The sequence below is a fragment of the Pleurodeles waltl genome, chromosome 8 (genome assembly GCF_031143425.1).
Source record: "Pleurodeles waltl isolate 20211129_DDA chromosome 8, aPleWal1.hap1.20221129, whole genome shotgun sequence".
Classification (NCBI taxonomy): domain Eukaryota; kingdom Metazoa; phylum Chordata; class Amphibia; order Caudata; family Salamandridae; genus Pleurodeles; species Pleurodeles waltl.
The window spans coordinates 1,339,117,514-1,339,136,484 of NC_090447.1; the positions used below are offsets into that span (position 1 = coordinate 1,339,117,514).

General features: G+C 40.5%; 1 protein-coding gene across 1 annotated transcript in view; it reads right to left on the reverse strand.

The window, feature by feature from the left end:
• Positions 1-18,971, reverse strand: part of AASDHPPT (aminoadipate-semialdehyde dehydrogenase-phosphopantetheinyl transferase) — a 195,300-nt gene that overhangs the window by 149,790 nt on the left and 26,539 nt on the right. Inside the window, exon 2 of the mRNA XM_069202342.1 lies at positions 10,230-10,455. Coding sequence (XP_069058443.1) covers positions 10,230-10,455 — 226 coding nt within the window. The remainder of the gene's footprint in view (positions 1-10,229; positions 10,456-18,971) is intronic.

Sequence of the window (18,971 nt, forward strand, 5' to 3'; positions counted from 1 at the left end):
GGCCTAGGCTGCTGGCTTGCCCGACCACGTATTGCTGACTCGAGGTTGATGAGGTAGTCACATCAGGTAGAGTCGACAATAGGAATGTAAGTTTGTTGTTATGCGCACCCATATCATGGCATACACTGCAACTGTTTTTTATCTCTTTCAACACTCACACCTCTTTCAGGCCAGGTACAGGCTGGGAGTTGTCAGAGGCTATTGCTAAATAATCATCTGAAATCTCAGGCAGGTAAAGTGTAACGTCCTAAAAGTTAAAGTTCCAATATTAGTACTAAAAATCCAACTTTACCATTTACCACATTTTTTATAAAATACAAACATAAGTATTTGAAAGGCAACTGTGGCTGGTAAGGGTCAAACCTTACTGATTAAAGAATATAAACTATACTTTGACTTTTCCTAAGTGCCAGTAACAACCTGACCAGTGATAATGTCTTTGTGTACCTGGTCACTGGGAGAACATGGCATTTTTAATGTCACACATGTTCCCCTCTTAATTACTAGGCACCCCACCTTGTGGGCAGCAGGGTGTACTTAGGAGTGATTTATTTAATTTAATATTTAAAATCAAGTTTTCCTATTGGTCAAATGGGTGATTTTGACAGGTCTCGGCAGCAGAGTTCAAGTTGCCACTGTCAAGCTACGAACACAGGGTAGGCCTGAAGCCATATTTTCACTGTTACTATAGTGGATCGCACAATAGGAGTGCAGTCCACAAACAATACGTAACTTTTCAAGCCATTGCTTTACTCCTGCACTTTATATTATATTCTTAAAGTAAAGTTTAATGTGCCAATCAAGTTTAAGGCAATTTAACTACGTTTAAAGGAAGAACACTGGCACTTTGCTCCTGATTATTAGGGGTAATAATGCACAGAGTACTAAGTGCAGGAAAAATAGGGTCCGGAAAAAGGTGAAAAATCTGGGGTGGTCATGCAGAAAAAAATGGATTCCCTAAACTCTAAACTTAGTTTTAGTTTGGATGATGAACTTTATATTACATGAAAAGTTGAAACACTGTTGACTCAAATACATATAGACTCATTATCCATGTTCTATTGCATATTTTGTTGAGTCATGAGTAAGTCCTTCACTTACATAAACATCACTTTTTCACAATTTCTGCAGTGTGTGATCACTCTACCCTTCAAGAGCTCCGTGGTTATTAACTGAATTATAGACTCAATTATTTGATTACAATATCTGTGTTTAACATGTAAATATTAGTCGAAACTAAACATACAGTAATAAACCTCTTTTCGGTGAGGCACTGTAGAACACTGGGTTATTGGTTGAAGACTGTATAAGCGCCATCAGGTAAAAAACATAATCCTAGTCAGGGTGAATGAGAAAAGTCACTAACTAAACCTGTGTTTACCCTTCTGGAAAAATGGCACAAATGCAGTAAGGATTTACTAAGAAGCAAAAGGCAAAATATTTATGCAGCACACAAACAGTAAGAAAGTGAAAACACAACCCAAGAAAAATCCAAACCCAATTTAGAACGAAGGAATACATTTTAATAAATAAGATGATACTAGAGTGACAAACAACCAGTCAATAGAACAGGAGCTATTGAATTTAAAATTTTAGGTAAGTATAGCAACCAAAAGCACAAAGAGACACTTGCGGTCATCTGGTCGTGCTAGACCAGGGAAAAGTTACAAGTTCCGGCCGATCGCTAAGGAGTGCAGGCTGGATACAGAGCCTAGTTTAGTCCTGCTGAAAAAGTTACCTTCTCAAAGTCTAATGGAGGAGGCCGTGAGGAGCAAAGAGAGCACTGCAGATGGTAACTGCTGTAGCACGAAGACCAGACCTAGCATCACAAACAGTCGATGTTGTAGCAAAAAGATCTAGTCGGGCACTGCAGATAGTTGTTGCAGGAGCGTTGCTTTGGCGGACAACGTGGGCTGTTGGTGCTGTAGCATGAAGTGCAGATCTCGCCTTGCCAGTTGTAGCTGGTGGTCGCTGTAGAATGAAGAGTCAGGTTCACTGGAGCTTCACCTTGGTGGTCATCACGGGTGGCAGAGCCTTGATGAAAAGAGGCCTGTTAGTGAAGAACCCCAAACTTCAGGATTTCTCCTTTCTTCACAAAGAACGGCACTATGACACCAGCCAATGGTCCAGGACTTTGGAAGGCACCTCTTCTGGATCACAGACTCGCTGTAGCAGAGGCCAGTAGGGCTCATGTAGGTCCAATTGCAGGTATGGCTAGCAGAATGGATGCAGAACAGGTCTCTGAAATGTGTTATGTCCCTGTAACTCACACACAAGGCCAGTCAACTTGCCCTTGGAGACACCCTGGGTTCTAGAAGCACGTCCAGTATTCCTTCTTCGAGCAGCAGGTCAGTCCTTCCAGCAGCCGGGCAGTAGTCTGGTGTTACAAAAGATTGGTGTCAGGTTACTTTCTGTTTGTGCAGGAGACATCTCTTTGAAATATAAGTGGGACACTGAACAGCTCCATCCCAACCATCCTGCCAAGAGCGTGTCCCCCTTTGTCTCACTGTCCGGGAGAAATATACAGAGGCCAACTGCCAAACTATTTACGGTCATGTGACCCAGGACAGAAGGTGTAGAATCTCTACTGAAAGAGTTGACTACGCTATTCAACAAGGAAAAAAAAAATTAAACACACAACTGTGGCAGGATTATAACGCTATTTTGGCACTTTAAAAACGTAATACACACTAGGGAAAAGTTTTACCTCAGTATTACTAGTTTACCAACTAGACACAGTAATCACAATTTCAATAGCGCAAAAGCACATATGCTACGTTTTAGTTAAAGTAACCGGATCCACTTGAGCTAGAAACATGTGTTGTTGTTGAAATCTGCAAAACAGTGCAGCAGATGTTGCAAGTACACTTCATCCTTAATTATGAGAAATACGCCGCAGCCACAAAAATGCATTATTGCAGAAGCCCTGCTAACATGGGATAGGAAGTTCTTGGCTTCCTTGCAGACGTACTACTATGCAGTGTCTCAAAAAATCAGTACCTCCGAGAATGCCAGCAGTGTTGCAAGTTTCCACTGCAGCTCTGCCTCCTTTAATTCTTTCATTTCTCCAGCAATTTGATGTTTCAATGCACTTTCCTTCTGGCTGGAAGAAGACGAATTAGAACATTTGCAGAAGTCAAAAATCTGTGGGAAGCAAAAACATATACATTTTTCACAGGAAAATCAGCCCCAAATTTGGAATGTCTATGGGGTACTGTAGTGATGGGTAGTAGAATGTTCACAGGAGCGGGTGGAGTGGAATCTTGCTACACAGAGTCATACGTGAGGCACTGGAATGTGGGGGCATTCGTGAGATGGGGGTTGACAGTGCTGGTGTTGTGCTTCTAGTATCTCTGCAACTTCATGTATCATTAATACAATAAACTCGAAGTTATGAAGAATTGAAGTATCGGAGTGTCACTACAGAATTTGGCGACGAGGATGGGATTGGTGTTTATCTTACCTGTATTTGCATGAGGGCTGGCTGTTGTTTAGCATGAGAGCTAGGGTGGTTGGAGGCGCGCAATCCTGGAATTGATCTTTGGAAGGTTTCTTGGGAATGTGGAAACAAGCAGTTCTGCACGTTCGGCATGTCCGAGAAATAAGCTCTACTGCCTATAAAAAGGCCACATTGGACTAGCAAGGCGGCCATTTCTGCATGTTGGCTAAATAAGCCCTACAGCCTGTAGAAAGGCTACGTTGGTCACGCACGACGGCCATTTTTGATGGTTGGCATGAGCTTCAATCATCATTAGGACGAACACGTCGTACAGGTGCATTTAGACTTTTTTTGTAAACTGTTTTTGTTCCGTTTTGATCCTGGTGTGAAGGAACTATGTACAAACGTGCCATCTTAAACTAAGATTTGTTTTTTTGTATCACTCAAGAATGTTACCAGCACTGTGCATGGTAAAGGCAGGGGTACAGAAAGTACAGTAAGTGACTTGGGACAGTTGGATATTAATTGTTTTATGTTTTGTGGTATTTTGTGTTAATATGTAATTAAGTGGAAATTCGGAAAATTCAGGAATGATGCATTCACTTCATTGCTCCAAAAGAAGTGTTGGCATCCCTAGGAGAACCAGCTGTACAGTGGAATGAATGGAAAGAGTATTTCTTTTAAATACATAGCTAATTTGGAAGAATGTAATTGTTCATTCACTGCAGAGAGGAAAAGGAGGATTCTTATGCACTGTTAAGGTCCGGAAGTTGTGCGTAGCTATAATCAATTACAAAAACTTGATAGGAGTAACAGTGATGTCTTTACGGATGTTTTTCAAGATTTAAATGATCATTTTTCACCTGCGTTATGTATTGCTTCTTACGCGTCATGCATTTTTCCAGAGGAAACAAGAAAAGCATGAAGATATAGAAAGTTATGTATCTGCTTTAAAACAATTGGCAAGTACATGTGGGTTTGGAAAGTTGCATGACGAGTTAGTTTGTGATCAAATAGTAATGTGTACTAAAAACAAAACTATACAGGAAAGGCTGTGGGTGGAAGGTGAGGCTAAATGTAAAGACATTATTGCTATGGTAAAGAAAGCTAAACTATCAGAACGGTGTGGCAAAGTCACAGTGGCACAGGACAAGAAAATGGTAGAAGTGGTCGGCAAAGTGAGTGATGGGAAACAGAAGAAAGGATTTACGGGAAGACGTGAAGATGAAATGAGAAAGGAAAAAAAAGAATTGACATGTCAAAACGAACAAGAAGTTTGTGTTTTTGTTGTGGAAGTGCGTACCACTCTGTGAAGTTTGAAGTATGCCCAGCTAAAAATGCTAAATGTTTAGAGTGTGGAATAGTAGGTCATTTTGCGAGGGTATGCAGAAAAAAACATAGAAAGAAATGCAGTAACAAAGTGGCATGTGTGAAAGAGGTTGAAGAAGAATTATCAGAGGACAGTGAAGAGGAAGCAGAAAGTACTAAGCAGATGAGAAGAGAAAGTGTGGTTTGAACTGCAGGAAATGGTTCCAACAAACCAATGTGTTAGGTATCTTTTGGTGTAGTCACACTACAAGTTGCAGCTGACTCAGGTTCCCTATACACTATTAAATCCGGAAGTACATGGCAGAAATATTTTGTCAATAGTATGGGGAATCAACTGCAACCTCCAGATATAACTCCCGAGGCTTACACAGGAGACAGAATAGACATGGTAGGATTCAGACTTCTAGTCTTTAAGCTTAAGCACAGGCATTGTAAACTGTATGTAGCTAAGGATGGACCATCAGTGTTGGGTTGGAAGGATCAAAAGAAGTTAAATATAGTTTTCGATCCTAATAGCGTAGAACAAGTGTTAGTTGCCTGTGATCAGGAAGATACTAAAAAATGGGTGTTACAAGAATTTCCAGGAGTGTTCCAAGGGAAAGTGGGCCAGTTGAAAGGGTTCACACATCGTATTCGACTTAAGGAAGGAGCTAAACCTAAAATTCATAAAGTACGTAACATCCCGTTTATTTAAGAGAGTAGGTTAAGAGGGAATTCGAAAAATTAAGGGATTCTCAGATTATTGAATCAGTAGAAACATCATAGTGGATTTCACCATTGGTAGTAGCACGCAAAGCTAATGGCAAGGTGCATTTGTGTGTTGATTTGAGAGGTTTGAATGACAATATCATTGTGGGTCAATTTCCTTTACCGCAAATTGATGAAATTTGTTTTTAACTAGAGAGGCCAAGTGGTTTTCTATTTTGGATTTGTCATCTTCATATCATCAGGTGGTATTGGATTATCGCAGTAGGCATTTAACAACATTCTGTACACTGTGGGGTTGTTTTTGTTTCAAGCGCATGCCGTTTGGTTTGGCATCAGCGTTTTTTCAAAGATTAATGACACAATTATTTGGACATTTACGAAATGTTACATTCTTCCAGGATTACTTTTTGTTAGAAAGGTTTTAAGCATTTTGGAAGAAAATGGGATTGCTGCTGAGAGTAGCAAATGTAGATTTGCACAAAGGAAAGTCACTTATTTAGGTCATGAGATCAACCATGAAGGGATTAATCCTAAAAAGAAATTAGTGTAAGCTATTGCGAATGCTCCATCACCTAAGTCTGAGGATGAATTGAGATCTTTTTTGGGGTCAGCTGAGTTCTAAAACTTTGTAGAAAATTTCTCACATAGAACTCATCAGATGAGAACGCTACTTAAGAACAAAGCCAAATTTGAATGGAGTGACACTTGTCAAAAAACGTTTAAGAATGCAATTACCAATGCTCCGGTGATACAAGGTTTTTATCCAAAAGCATGCTCGATTGATGCTACTAGTAAGGGATGAAGGTGGTGAAGAGTATGTTGTTGCGTTTGCGTCTCATTCGTTATCTCCCACAGAGGAAAAGTATTCAGTAATAGAAAGAGAAACTTTGGCATGTGTGTGGGCGTTAGAGCATTTTCAAAATGTATGTGGGAAAAAATGCATTTTAAGGTCGGACAATAAACCTCTCAGAAAATTGTTAATTACTGATCGATTGTCTAGAGCATCAGCTAGAATGGCAAGGTTATCTATGAGACTGCAGGATTTTTTGTATGATGTGCAATATGTACCTGGAGTTAAAAATGTTACTGCTGATTTTTTTAGCAGGATGTTAATACCTTCAAGGGAATTGGATGAGGATCATTGGACTGAATGGTGTGTAGCAGGGGTATTTACTGAAGATATTGTAGATTCCATACAAAAAGAAGAGTGGATGCAAGAGTCTGATAAACATGAAGTTTGAAAGAGGTAAAGATTAAAGTAGTGAATGGATGGAATGGGGACAAGAAAATAAAAATCAAGGATGAGATGAGAGCATTTTGGGAAGTCAGATACAAATTAAGTGTGGAGGATGAGTTTGTTTGTAGAGGTGGGAAAATTATTCCTCCATATGGAATCAGGCAGGAGCTTATCTCTGTTGGTCATGAAGGGCATTCGGGTATTGTTCGTACAAAAAGGGGAATCAAAGTACTCTATTGGTGGTCTAAAATACATTTGGAAATTAAGAGGTTTCTACAGGAGTGTATGGATTGTGGAATAGTGACAAAGCCCAGAAAACATTAAATCCACCCATGTCATTGTTAGGCTGTCCTGAAAGGCCGTGGAATGAGGTTGCATTGGATATTATGGGCCCAATTACGTGGAATGATGGTACATGTAGGTATATAGTAGTTTTGGTGGATTTGTATTCCAGATGGATTGAACTTTTGATTATTCAGAGGGTTAATGCTAAGGCGGTGATAGAATTTTTGGAGGAAGTATTTTTGAGGGAAGGATTTCCAAGGATCATATTGACGGACAATAGAGTCCAATTTAAGTTGGAGGAAATGAAAACTTTTGTAAGGTTAGCTGGTATAAAACAGAGGTTTACAGCATTATATCATCCCAGGGAAAACTCTGTAGCTGAACGAGTAAACAGGGTATTCAAAAGCATTATTCAAATGGTAAGTAAAGGGAGACAGAATTGGGAATATGAACTCAAGAGGATGTTCTGGGCGTATAGGCTAACACCTCATGAAACTATTGGTCAAAGCCCGTTCAATATAATGAGAGGCAGAGCTCCTTTTTCAAGAATTAATCCTGGGTTGATGCAGAGAAACAGACAAGTGAATTGGATTACGAAAACTGTAAGGCAGTGTATGAAGGTTGCACAAGAAAATAATAAAATATATTTTGACAGCAAACATGGTACCAAAAAAGTGCATGTGAAATTGGGACAATGGGTACGGATTAAGTCTGTTAGGAAGGTAGGCAAGGGTGAGAGTAGATTTAGCAAACCTACAAGGAACAGAAAAGTAATGAAGAATACAGTGGAACTGGAAGATGGTAACATTTGTCATATGAGTCATATAGCTATTGCAAGGTCTGGAAATGAAAGTGATGGAGTCATGCGAGATGCATTGTATGAGGAGAACAGTGGTAGGTATTGATGGTTTAGTGCTAAACAGTGTGAGAGGAATAATGGTAGAAGGGTAGGAAGTGAAGTTATGTCAGAGGATGTTGCAGAAAGGGATAGTGGTCAGAGTCATATTGATGTGAATGAAGATGGAAATAAAATTGGTAATTGAAGAATGGTGAGGGAATTAGTGAAGGGCGGTGAAGAAAGGAAGAGTTTGTTTGGGAGGGTTTTAAGGAAACCTAAAGTCTTAGAAGGTTTTGTATGTGATTAAAGCGCACTTTGTTATGTTGTGCTGGAGGTATTTTGTTTTGTTTGTTTTATAGTTGGTTTATTTGTTGTTTTATTAAGGGAAGGGGACGTGTAGTGATGGGTAGTAGAATGTTCATGGGAACGGATGGAGTGGAATCTTACTATACAGAGCCTTACATGAGGCACTGGAATGTAGGGGCATTCGTGAGACGGGGGTTGACGGTGCTGGTGTTGTGCTTTTTGCATCTCGGCAAGTTCATGTATCATTAATCCAATAAACTGGAAGTTATGAAGAATTGAAGTACTGGAGTGTCACAACAGGTACTTTGTACGACACTCCATCAAAATGGGGTAAAGCACACGAGGCACTACATCACTTACTTAATGCTAATAAGAAGCAACCCACCCTTCCATTCTTGATGAGTTGCATAGAGATGGTGCTTCTCTCATTAAGAGAAATATTAAATACAATTGTTTTCCAGAAGGGTCTTCTATCTCAATGGATCACTGCAGCATCCCGTTGGTTGCTTTAAACCTGATCTTTCACTAATTCAAATAAATGGGTAAAAATATTGTGTGCATGTTGTACAACATTCACGAAAAGGAGCTTTTAAAGAGCAAATGTTCCTGCACAATCTTCACACAAGCAAGGAACACCGACGTGCATTTCCCCAGTCCTCTCTCTCACGCACTCTGCAGATTCTCACCTTAAGATCCACTGCGGCTTCTTGCACACTGAGAATGAGGCCCCCCTAAAACACAGGATTAGTTAAGAAATGTGTCAAGTGCGAAGCTAAAACTGACGTGATCTCAGAGTCCAGCTGTTTTGCAGCAACATCACACAGTCGATATTTGCCTACTAAATGCAAATGAAAAATGCATACGAAGGGCACTAAAAAAGCCCCCCCCACACAAAAATAAATAAAGCATATAAGTGCTTCCAGTTAACCTACACTATCATACATTTTTAATTTTATAAAACGTATCTCTTGAATAAAGTATTTCCAAGTCCATTTTTCTCGTATGTTTAACAAAACCTAATGATTTGAGCAAATAAAATGGAAATGCCATGTCAGTTTTCAGAAAATATTCAAGCCCACAGACACTAATAGCGTTCTTCTCATCTGGACGCTCTACAAATACTTATTTGAAGAACAGGGGTATTCCTTTAGCCATATCTAATAGAACTTAGATCCTAAAATCAAAATCTAGACCGCTCCTTCATCCCTCTTGAGGCAGTTCATTACTGTGCAATGATTGCGAGAGAGCAAAGTCAGTCTTGAAGGTTTTACCTACCTCAAACACGGTCCCTATGGAGAGAGACACTAACCATACCCACACATGTATGTGACCAAAAGCGAATGCTGTGGCAGCCATGATTGGTCAGCCAGGACTGGAACCAACTCAAAGTCAAGGGACATGTTGTGGCTGTACCTACATATTCAGACAAGCAGACCTTTTACTAACAAAGCTCTAGGTGTGGAGGCTTGAGGCTATAGCAATATGTAAGCAAAGGTGGGAGAAAAAACAGAGGGAGTTAAAGAAACAGGGGGAACACGGGGAGAGAGAGAGGAAATAGCCCCTCTTATGTACTTGCAAAGAAGCAAAGGCTGAGCTGAGCAGTGGAAATATGCATCATCCAATCAAAACACTGCTAGTCCAAAATACCCCTGGGAGGGGCAAATGCATTAATATGAATGAAAGCCATTGAATCAGGAACAGAAAAGAAAAACAAACAACAAAGCTATCCAGTCTTTAACAAGTGGTTGACCCTAAGGCCATTTTATGAAAATGATGTATACTGAAAACAACAGATCTTACCAGCAGACAGCTAAACCTGCCTGCAGCTGAGACTTCAAAACAATATAGTGCATAGTATGGCAATATATATAAAACTAATATGCAGTGTGCAGTACTACTATTCACTGCATACAAGAAATAAGGAACACTAAAATGGCAGATGTCACTATATAACTTAATGCAATTCTAGAACAAGGCGGGGCACCAGATAATATTTCTGTTCCCTCTGAATACATTTTGGAAAGTGAAATTTTGTTTTGTAGTTGTTTTAAACAAAATATATAGTCAGCAGCAATGTGTTACGTTACCTGGAAAATCAGTTTTCATGACATCTATTCCAACTTGATGGCTATGCTCAGCTGCCAGAACTGCATAGTCCCCTTGATGAGAGACATTGAAACTGAAATTTGGGAAAGTGCTGCTGACATCATTTGCGAGAAATGGTTTTCCTTTTGCTGTTCGTTGCAAGACAATTTCATCCCATGGTATATTTAGAGTATCTGCAATCACCTTCCTTATCATTAGCCGACCAGCCTAAGAAACGGGACAGATCAATTAGTAAGGGCATACGAGCTATTTGTGCACTGAATCAACATGGTTTATTTTTAAGCAGACAATCTTTTTTGTCCAAATATCTTTGATTAAACATCCTTTCTGTAACTGACTTTTTGTTTGAAGTGTAATCTTTGAAAGGTCTCAAAACTGACAACAAACATTCCTTCTTCCTCACATTCCAAAACAGTAAAATAATTCCTATCTAGTTGTCCTGATTGTGCCCACAATCCACAACCCAGAAGTGATTACAGTTTTGTGTTTTATTGGTATTTAAATAGCACCTTCATAAACTATACTTGGGATCAAATCATTTTCTGGATTGTCAAGTCTTTATAATTATCTTGTTTTATATGTTTTGTATATCCCCTTATTCGGATATATGTGTTGTTTGTTTATGAATATGTTTCAAGTAATTTGCTCATGTAATTATTCACTGCAATGTGATAATTAAGTCTGCTTGAATGTACTCGTTATCCTGTATGGATCCGGTTTTCTTTTACAGTGATTGTGTTTGAATAAGAAAAGGTTTCATAGAAGCTAATAACTCCACTTTTTGTTTATTGTTTTAAACAATAGGCAAAGTTACACAGAATGTATGTAAGTGAACATCTGTCAGGACCATTCTGCTCATGATTATTCTGAAATTGTTCAACTATGTCCAGATGCAATATATATATGTTACATAGTGTGGTGAGATAGAGATAACCTTAATTCCGGAGACTACTTCATTGCAGAGACACGAGACAGAGGTCCATACAGACTTGTAATGACCTTCCATCACCAAAGACTACAGGGTGGCACATCGAGCCTTTACTCAGCAAGCTTATTTTCTTTCCTGCCAATTCCGACAAAAGTAGCTTACTTTGTTGAACACTGGTTCTAATGTTCAGAAGTAGCATGCAGGTATGAACCATCTCTAAGACCTGAAGTAGACCTGTTTGTGGGGCTATAATTTGCTACGTTAGCCAAGAGGTATACAGGCAAGGTTGGCGGTATTAATATAAAGAAAACTTCATACCACCACAATATTTCAAATTACTTAAGTATTCATCCTCCTGACAAGTATTGTTGTTACTATTTTGCTTGGTTTTATAGTAGTTACTCTTCATGGTGTATGACATAACATACCATTTTGATTTTAAAATAAGTCTTGAAAATATGATTTTGGTTTCCTAATGTTCTTGAGTGTGCCTTTCTGTGGCAAAAGAAGGGCTGGCTTCCACTAACTATCCCTGTAAAATCTCACAGAGTTGATTGTTGCCTAGAACACATCTCACTTAAGTAATGCACAGTAGGTTGCAGTCCAATAGGCTATCTCCCGGAAACACACTATAACAAAGTCCTTAGTACCAACGGGCCAGAGAACCTATTACTGGGATTTGTTCTGGGAAGAAATCCAGAAAATGTATCAGGGTAAGCAGCTGATGCGTACATGTCATTATATAGCACTTTATAGTCCTGACAAGGTCATGCAGTGCTGCGATTTGCATGAGGTTTGTGGGCATTCGTTGGCTCATTGTTTAAAGAGTGTTGGTTGCAGGATGGCCTTAAAGGGCATGGATCCTGAATATAATAAATCACAAATACTGTAAGGCTGTAATAGCACAGTCAAACAATTATGGCAAAACTATTGACTAAGCAAATAGCAATGATTAGTATATAAATATTTTCTAACATACTACTGATATTTAAAATGTAGTAATTTGCCATGTTTGTGAAATTATGTTATATATATGAATTTAATGTTTTATAGCACTGTTTGTATATATACTGTTTCATGTTGTAGGGTTTATAGGTAAGCTCGAATTTTAGTGTTGTAGTTAAAATATATGCCATTTAATTGTTTTTTAAAACATTAATTTGTTCACTGTGTTTCATTATTTAGTATTTATAATTAGTTTTATGTGTTCATTCTGTGTGGGTCACTAGGGAAGTGGATCACTATTGTCATATATGTATATGATAATTTATTATAAATTGTTTATGTAATTTATTAACCCCTTTGCTGCTAGGCCTTGTCCCCCTCAGGTGCTATGCCTTTTTGGGCTATTTGGGGCAGTTTGCGCTTAGGCCCTAATAACTTTTTGTCCACATAAGCTACCCACGCCAATTTTGTGTCCTTTTTTTCCAACATCCTAGGGATTCTAGAGGTACCCAGAGCTTGTGGGTTCCCCTGGAGGAGACCAAGAAATTAGCCAAAATACAGCAAAAGTTTCGGTTTTTGTTGGGAAAAAGAGCTGCAGAAGAAGGCTTGTCGTTTTTTCCTCTGAAAATGTCATCAACAAAGGGTTGCAGTGCTAAAATCACAATCATCCCAGCTTTCAGGAAAAAACAGACTTGAATCAGAAAACCACATTTTTCAACACAATTGTGGCATTTTACTGGGACATACCCTATTTTCACTACATTTTGAGCTTTTAGCCTCCCTGCAGTTAGTGACAAAAATGGGTGTGAGAGCAATGCTGGATCCCGGAAAGCTAAACATTTCTGAAAAGTAGACTAATTTCTGAATTCAGCAAGGGGTCATTTGTGTAGATCCTGAACGGTTTTCCAACAGAAAATAACAGCTAAAATAAAACAATATTGAAATTGAGGTGAAAAAACAGCCATTTCTCTCCACGTTTTACTCTGTAAATTTTTCCTGCGACGTCAGATTTGTGAAAGCAATATACCGTTATGTCTGCTGGACTCTGGGTTGCGGGGATATATAGAGCTTCTAGGTTCATCAAAAACCCTACGTACCCAGAGCCAATAAATGAGCTGCACCTTGCAATGGGTTTTCATTCTATACCGGGTTTACAGCAATTCATTAGCTGAAATATAGAGTGAAAAATAGGTATCAAGGAAACCTTTGTATTTCCAAAATGGGCACACGATAAGGTGTTGTTGAGAAGCAGTGGTTATTTGCACATCTCTGAATTCCGGGATCCCCTTACTAGCATGTGAATTACACGGCATTTCTCAAATAGTCGTCTTTTTTACACATTGTCTTACATTTGGAAGGGAAAAATGTAGAGAAAGACAAGGGGCAATAACACTTGTTCTGCTATTCTGTATTCCACCAAGTCTCCAGATAAAAATGGTATCTCACTTGCATGGGTAGGTCTAATGCTCGCGACAGGAAACACAACATGGACATATCACATTTTTACATTGAAATCTGATGTGTTTTTTGCGAAGTGCATAGCTGTAGCTTTTGGCCTCTAGCTCAGCTGGCACCTAAGGAAACCAAACAAACCTGTGCTTTTGTGAAAACTAGACATCTAGGGGAATCCAAGATGGGGTGACTTGTGGTGCTCTCACCAGGTTCTGTTACCCAGAATCCTTTGTAAACCTCAAAATTTGGCCCAAAAACACTTGTTCCTCACATTTCAGGGACAGAAAGTTCTGGAATCTTAGAGGAGCCACAAATGTCCTGCCACCCAGCGTTCCCGCAAGTCTCACAATAAAAATGGTACCTCACTTGTGTAGGTAGGCCTAGTGCTCACGACAGGAAATGCCCTAAAACACAACATGGACACATCACATTTTCACAAAGAAAACAGAGCTGTTTTTTGCAAAGTGCCAAGCTGTGGATTTTAGCCTCTAGCTCAGCCTGCACCAAGGGAAACCTACCAAACCTGTGCATTTTTTAAAAACTAGATACCTAGGGGAATCCAGGATGTGGTGACTTATGGGGCTCTCACCAGGTTCTGTTACCCAGAATCCTATGCAACCCTCAAAATTTGGCCCAAAACACTTTTTCCTCACATTTCGGTGGCAGAAAGTTCTGGAATCTGAGAGGAGCCACCAATTTCCTTCCACCCAGCGTTCCCCCCAGTTTTCCGATGAAAATGGTACCTCACTTGTGTGGGTAGGCCTAGTGCCAGCGAAAGGAAATGCCCCAAAACACTATCTGGACAAATCAAAATGATCAAATACAAAACTACCTGTTTTTGCGGGGGGGGCTTGCGATTTTGGTCCTGGGCTCAGCAACCATACAGGGAAACCTACTAAACCCAGACATTTATGAAAACTAGACACTAGAGGGAGTCCAGGAAAGTGTGACTTACGTCGATCCCTCAGTGTTTTCTTACCCAGAATCCTCAGCAAACCCCAATTTTTCCCACATTTCAGTGTGGGTTCACCGTACCTGGACAAAGTTCCTACCACCCAAGGTTCCCCTCAGTCTCCCGGTATAAACATTACCTCACTTGTGTAGGTGGGCCAAGTGCCTGTGACAGCGAAGAGCCAAAAACATGTCGAAATTGAGGGGGAACCAAAGCAGGTCCAAAAGGGCAGTTTGAAAAAAAAAAATTTAGGCTGACAAGTGGGTCAGAATTTGTATCTGTATAAATGTGACAATGCTGGGAGGTGGGAATTTTGTGGATTCCTGCAGGTTCCGGAAGGTTCCATCACAAAAATGTGGATAATGTGTGATTTCCAGCAAAGTTGTAGGATTGCAGAGCATTGTGGGTAAGAAAATGGTGCGGGGTGCATGTGAAGCACACCACCCTGGACTCACCCAGGTGTTTAATTTTCAGATGTGTCTAGGTCTTGTGGATTTTTCTATACAGCAGCGTCCCAAAGTATGGCCCTCACCATTCCAAGTGGGATGATTTTGAGAGTTAGCCAAGCTCTCATAGCCCAAATGTAAAATTAAAACCCCAAATAATCAAATGTTTTAGTGTGCGGGGGAGAGGTGAAAGACTGTTACCCCCTTCAGTTGGGGTGGGAGCATAACCATGGCCATACTGGTTGGTAGATGCCACCACAAAAACATTAGATTTTTTTTTTAATATTTCTTGGCATTTAGTAGACTTTCTGCCCCCCGGGGTGTGACTCGGGGGTAATTGCCCCATCTTTCCACTGGTGGCCAGAACAACTTTGGCCCCATTTATTTGGGGTGGGGGTAAGGCTATACCCGCACCCTCTTATTTTGAAAAAAAAATCTTCCCTGGTCTCTGGTGGGCTTTCTGCCCCCCCCCCGGGGGCAGATCAGCCGAATTAATATAGGCCGATCCCAGGGGGGGGCAGAAATGGCCTTAAATAAAATGTCCCCCTTGAGGAGCGGTGGCCCTTGCCCAAGGGGCCGCTCCCCTTCTGACAATTTCCACACAAAAAAAAAAAAATCCCTGGTGTATACTGGCTTCCTGCAGCAGAGCACAGCAGAGAGAGACATGAAAAGGGAAAAAAAGCCTTTCCTTCCCTTTTCATGCCTCTCTGCCTCCCATGCCCCCCGTACCGAGGAAAAACTAATCAGTTTCTCCTCGGTCGCGCTGGAAGCATTGCTGGAGTTGACCTCTGATGAGGTCAGCACGCTTTGGCGCGCTGACGTCACTGGCGGGGCAGGGGGGTCCGTTTGTGGAAAGGGAAGTGATTCCCCTTCCAGCCCTAGCGTAGGGGGATGGGGGGGGGAAGTCCTCAGTGGGAGCGTCAGTGCTTTCCCTGAGGGCCTCTACCAGGACGTAATGGTTAAGTTAATGTTTTTAAAAAAAATTGGGGGGTTTACATGCCTCTTTCCCCAATATAACCATTGATGTTTTTGATTATTTCCAATTGTAAATGATTTGTTAAAGGCCGAAGAAAAGGGTAGAAGGGCAATATTACATTATTTAAATTGAACTCAGTGTTGCATGAGTATTGAGAAGGTGTTTTGAGATATGTGTTTATGTTTAAATTTTTACTTTTTAACAATTAATATTTCAATATTAGTGTTTTTAACAACTTAATTTATTATACATATATATATTTGTAGTGCGTTTCACAAGTAGTAGTCAATATTGTTTGTGAAAGGAAGTATCCTTCTCCAAAATTATTTTCACATTTATTTTTCTAAAAGTTGAAACAAATTCTTTTAAATTTACATGTTTTTAAACCATGCAAATACTTAGGTCGGACCACCACCAATACAGCGGTCCAAGCGCCATATTACGACAACGCAGTAGTGCCACCAGATTACAACTTCACATCGGTCTGGAGGTGCTGGAGGTCCTAATCCACCAGGGCAGCGCTGTGGATTACAACCCCCTTCGCCTCCAGCGGTTTTATGGCAGTAGCACTGCCATGAAAAGGCTGACGGAGACAGGGTGCAGGGGGGCCCCTTGGCTTGCCATGGGCAGTGCAGGGGCACCCATGGCCAGCCCCGTGGCAATGTTCACTGTTTGCTTTGCAAGACGAGAACCTTACATATTTAGGGTGAGATGAGTCATATCTTGGCTACACGGCAATTTTATATTGTTTTTCTAAGTTGTGGGTGGTTGTTGGTTTTCCATATTCTTATTGATAAGCTGTTTGTTAGTCTGCATGGAAGTACCAAGAAATACATACCTGCAGGCTATGAGTGTTGCTCTGAAAGTGTGAATTATTAGGACAGTGCCATTGTTGACCTGCTGTTTCTCCTCTGGTGTAGAGCTAAAAAATGAACACTAGGGAAATTGGTCCATGACCTTGGTTTGCTTTGAAGGAGATCCTTCTTGCGTCAGATAGCATAATAAAGGCTTTGAGAGCATGCATGTTTTTTTTTTTTTTAACACAAATGTTATTGGAATTTCATATACAGACATATGCCATTGTATGACTAGTAAAACTACAGCGTGTATATCAATAAGCAGAATAAGATTCAAGCATAACCAATCAACTCCCACCCACCCTACCCCCAAAACTTGTCATTGTCTTGTTTGCAAGTATATAGACACATTGTGCTGCTGGGTGGATGCAATCATGTGATGACAGGAGTAAAGGGTCCTAATAATCAGTCTAGAATTGCCTTTGTGGGATAAAGTATCATTAACCCTTCCGGTACATACCCTATCCCAGACCATAATAGGGTAGTGTAGGGGTATTTCTGTTCATGGAGAGGTTGAGACACTATGCCACTGAACATAAAACAGAAGACAAGATTTGTCAAGTCTACCCCAATCAAGACTAGTCATCAGTTGCTTCCTGAGCTGTGAAAGCTTCAAGTAGTGTATCCCATTCTACAGTAATAGGCAGACAGCGCAAAGAAATATTCGAAGCGTATGGCACACATGGGGCAGTGTAACGGAGGACAATCCTCCAGTAAGCAAGGGCTATGCACAATAGAATGGGACAAGACAAGGGTGTTGAGGAACCAGGGCAAAGCTAGCTGTGCAGTTTACCATGATTAAGCACTGTGTTCGTGTACCCAATCGCAGCAAGGTTGTGGCCTGCTAGCCAGTAAACCAACCACTGCAGCTGTCCTGCCAAGCACTAGGCTTTAAAGTCTGGAGCACCCAACCCACCTGTATAGGTGGGTAGCTTCAACTTATTTAAGCTGACCCTGCATTGTCCATTGCCCCATATCAAATCGGCTAGCAATGCATTCAATGTTTTGAAGATCTGGGCAGGTACAAGCACTGGTAAATCCACAAAGTGATAGAGGAGCCAGGGCAGCATAACCATCTTAGCGAGAGTCAATCATCCCACTACTGACAGTGGCAGAATGACGGTTAGAACTGGAGTTTTTGGTTGTCAAAGTATGCACCCTGTACAAGCAGGAACCACCACTTCTAGTCAGGGTAAGCCAGATACACACTTAGAGATAACATCTACCCATCCTCTCGTAGCTTGCCTTAGAGGAGGCAGGCTTATCTAAAGAGACAATGTGTACATTATTTGCACAATACACACCCAGCAACACAATGAAAACCCCCAAAACACTACAAAAAGATTTCACACAGGTTTAAAGGGGTGTGGAATTTAATAAAATATCTACTTCTCCGTGGAACAGGTTGCTTCTTAAATCTATTTGTCCTGTAAAAAATCTACTTGTCCATTTTGTGCCATGTAATGCGGCGACAAATTATGGCAGCAATCTCATTATGTAAGAGCTCTGATAACAGCCTCTCTGGTTATGCCAGGGCTAATACTATAGCAGGGCTTGAATACTAGTAATTTCGAGCCCTACTATAGCAATTTCCTTAATTTGCCACATTTCCGCAGATCTTCATCCTGGTGCTGGAAAAGGCAGTAAGCAATAGTTCCAGGGCTGGAATGCCTTTGAGGCTGTGCGAACCTAGGGCAATATGTACGAACACATTTTCCCATTGACACAGAATGGGAAAAACCCTTTGCTACATCTGGCCCCTACTAACTTGCATGTTTTAAGGCTTTTCACCAGCTCTTCTCTCAGTTTTATTTCCCAGACTGAGAAAGGTTGGAAATGTATTCCTGACAATGGCACAAGTAGAAGTTCTTCCAGGGTTGGGAAAAAAAGTGGCTGGAGGGAAAGTGAACTTAAATGCTCAATAGAATTTCTCATCAGCAAATCAACACATGCATATGTGCTCGTGCTAAAATAAAGTTCACAAATATTTTGTAGGAGTACTATTTCCTGGTCTATTTCTGTAATTTCTTATGAAATCATGAAAGCCACTAATTCAAAGGCATATGTTATGGGTGCACGTTTGTGACTTTCTTTAAGAATTGAGCCTCTAATTAGGTCTGGCGTTAACAAATACATTTTGTTTTTATTGAAATTCTATTTCACCGTC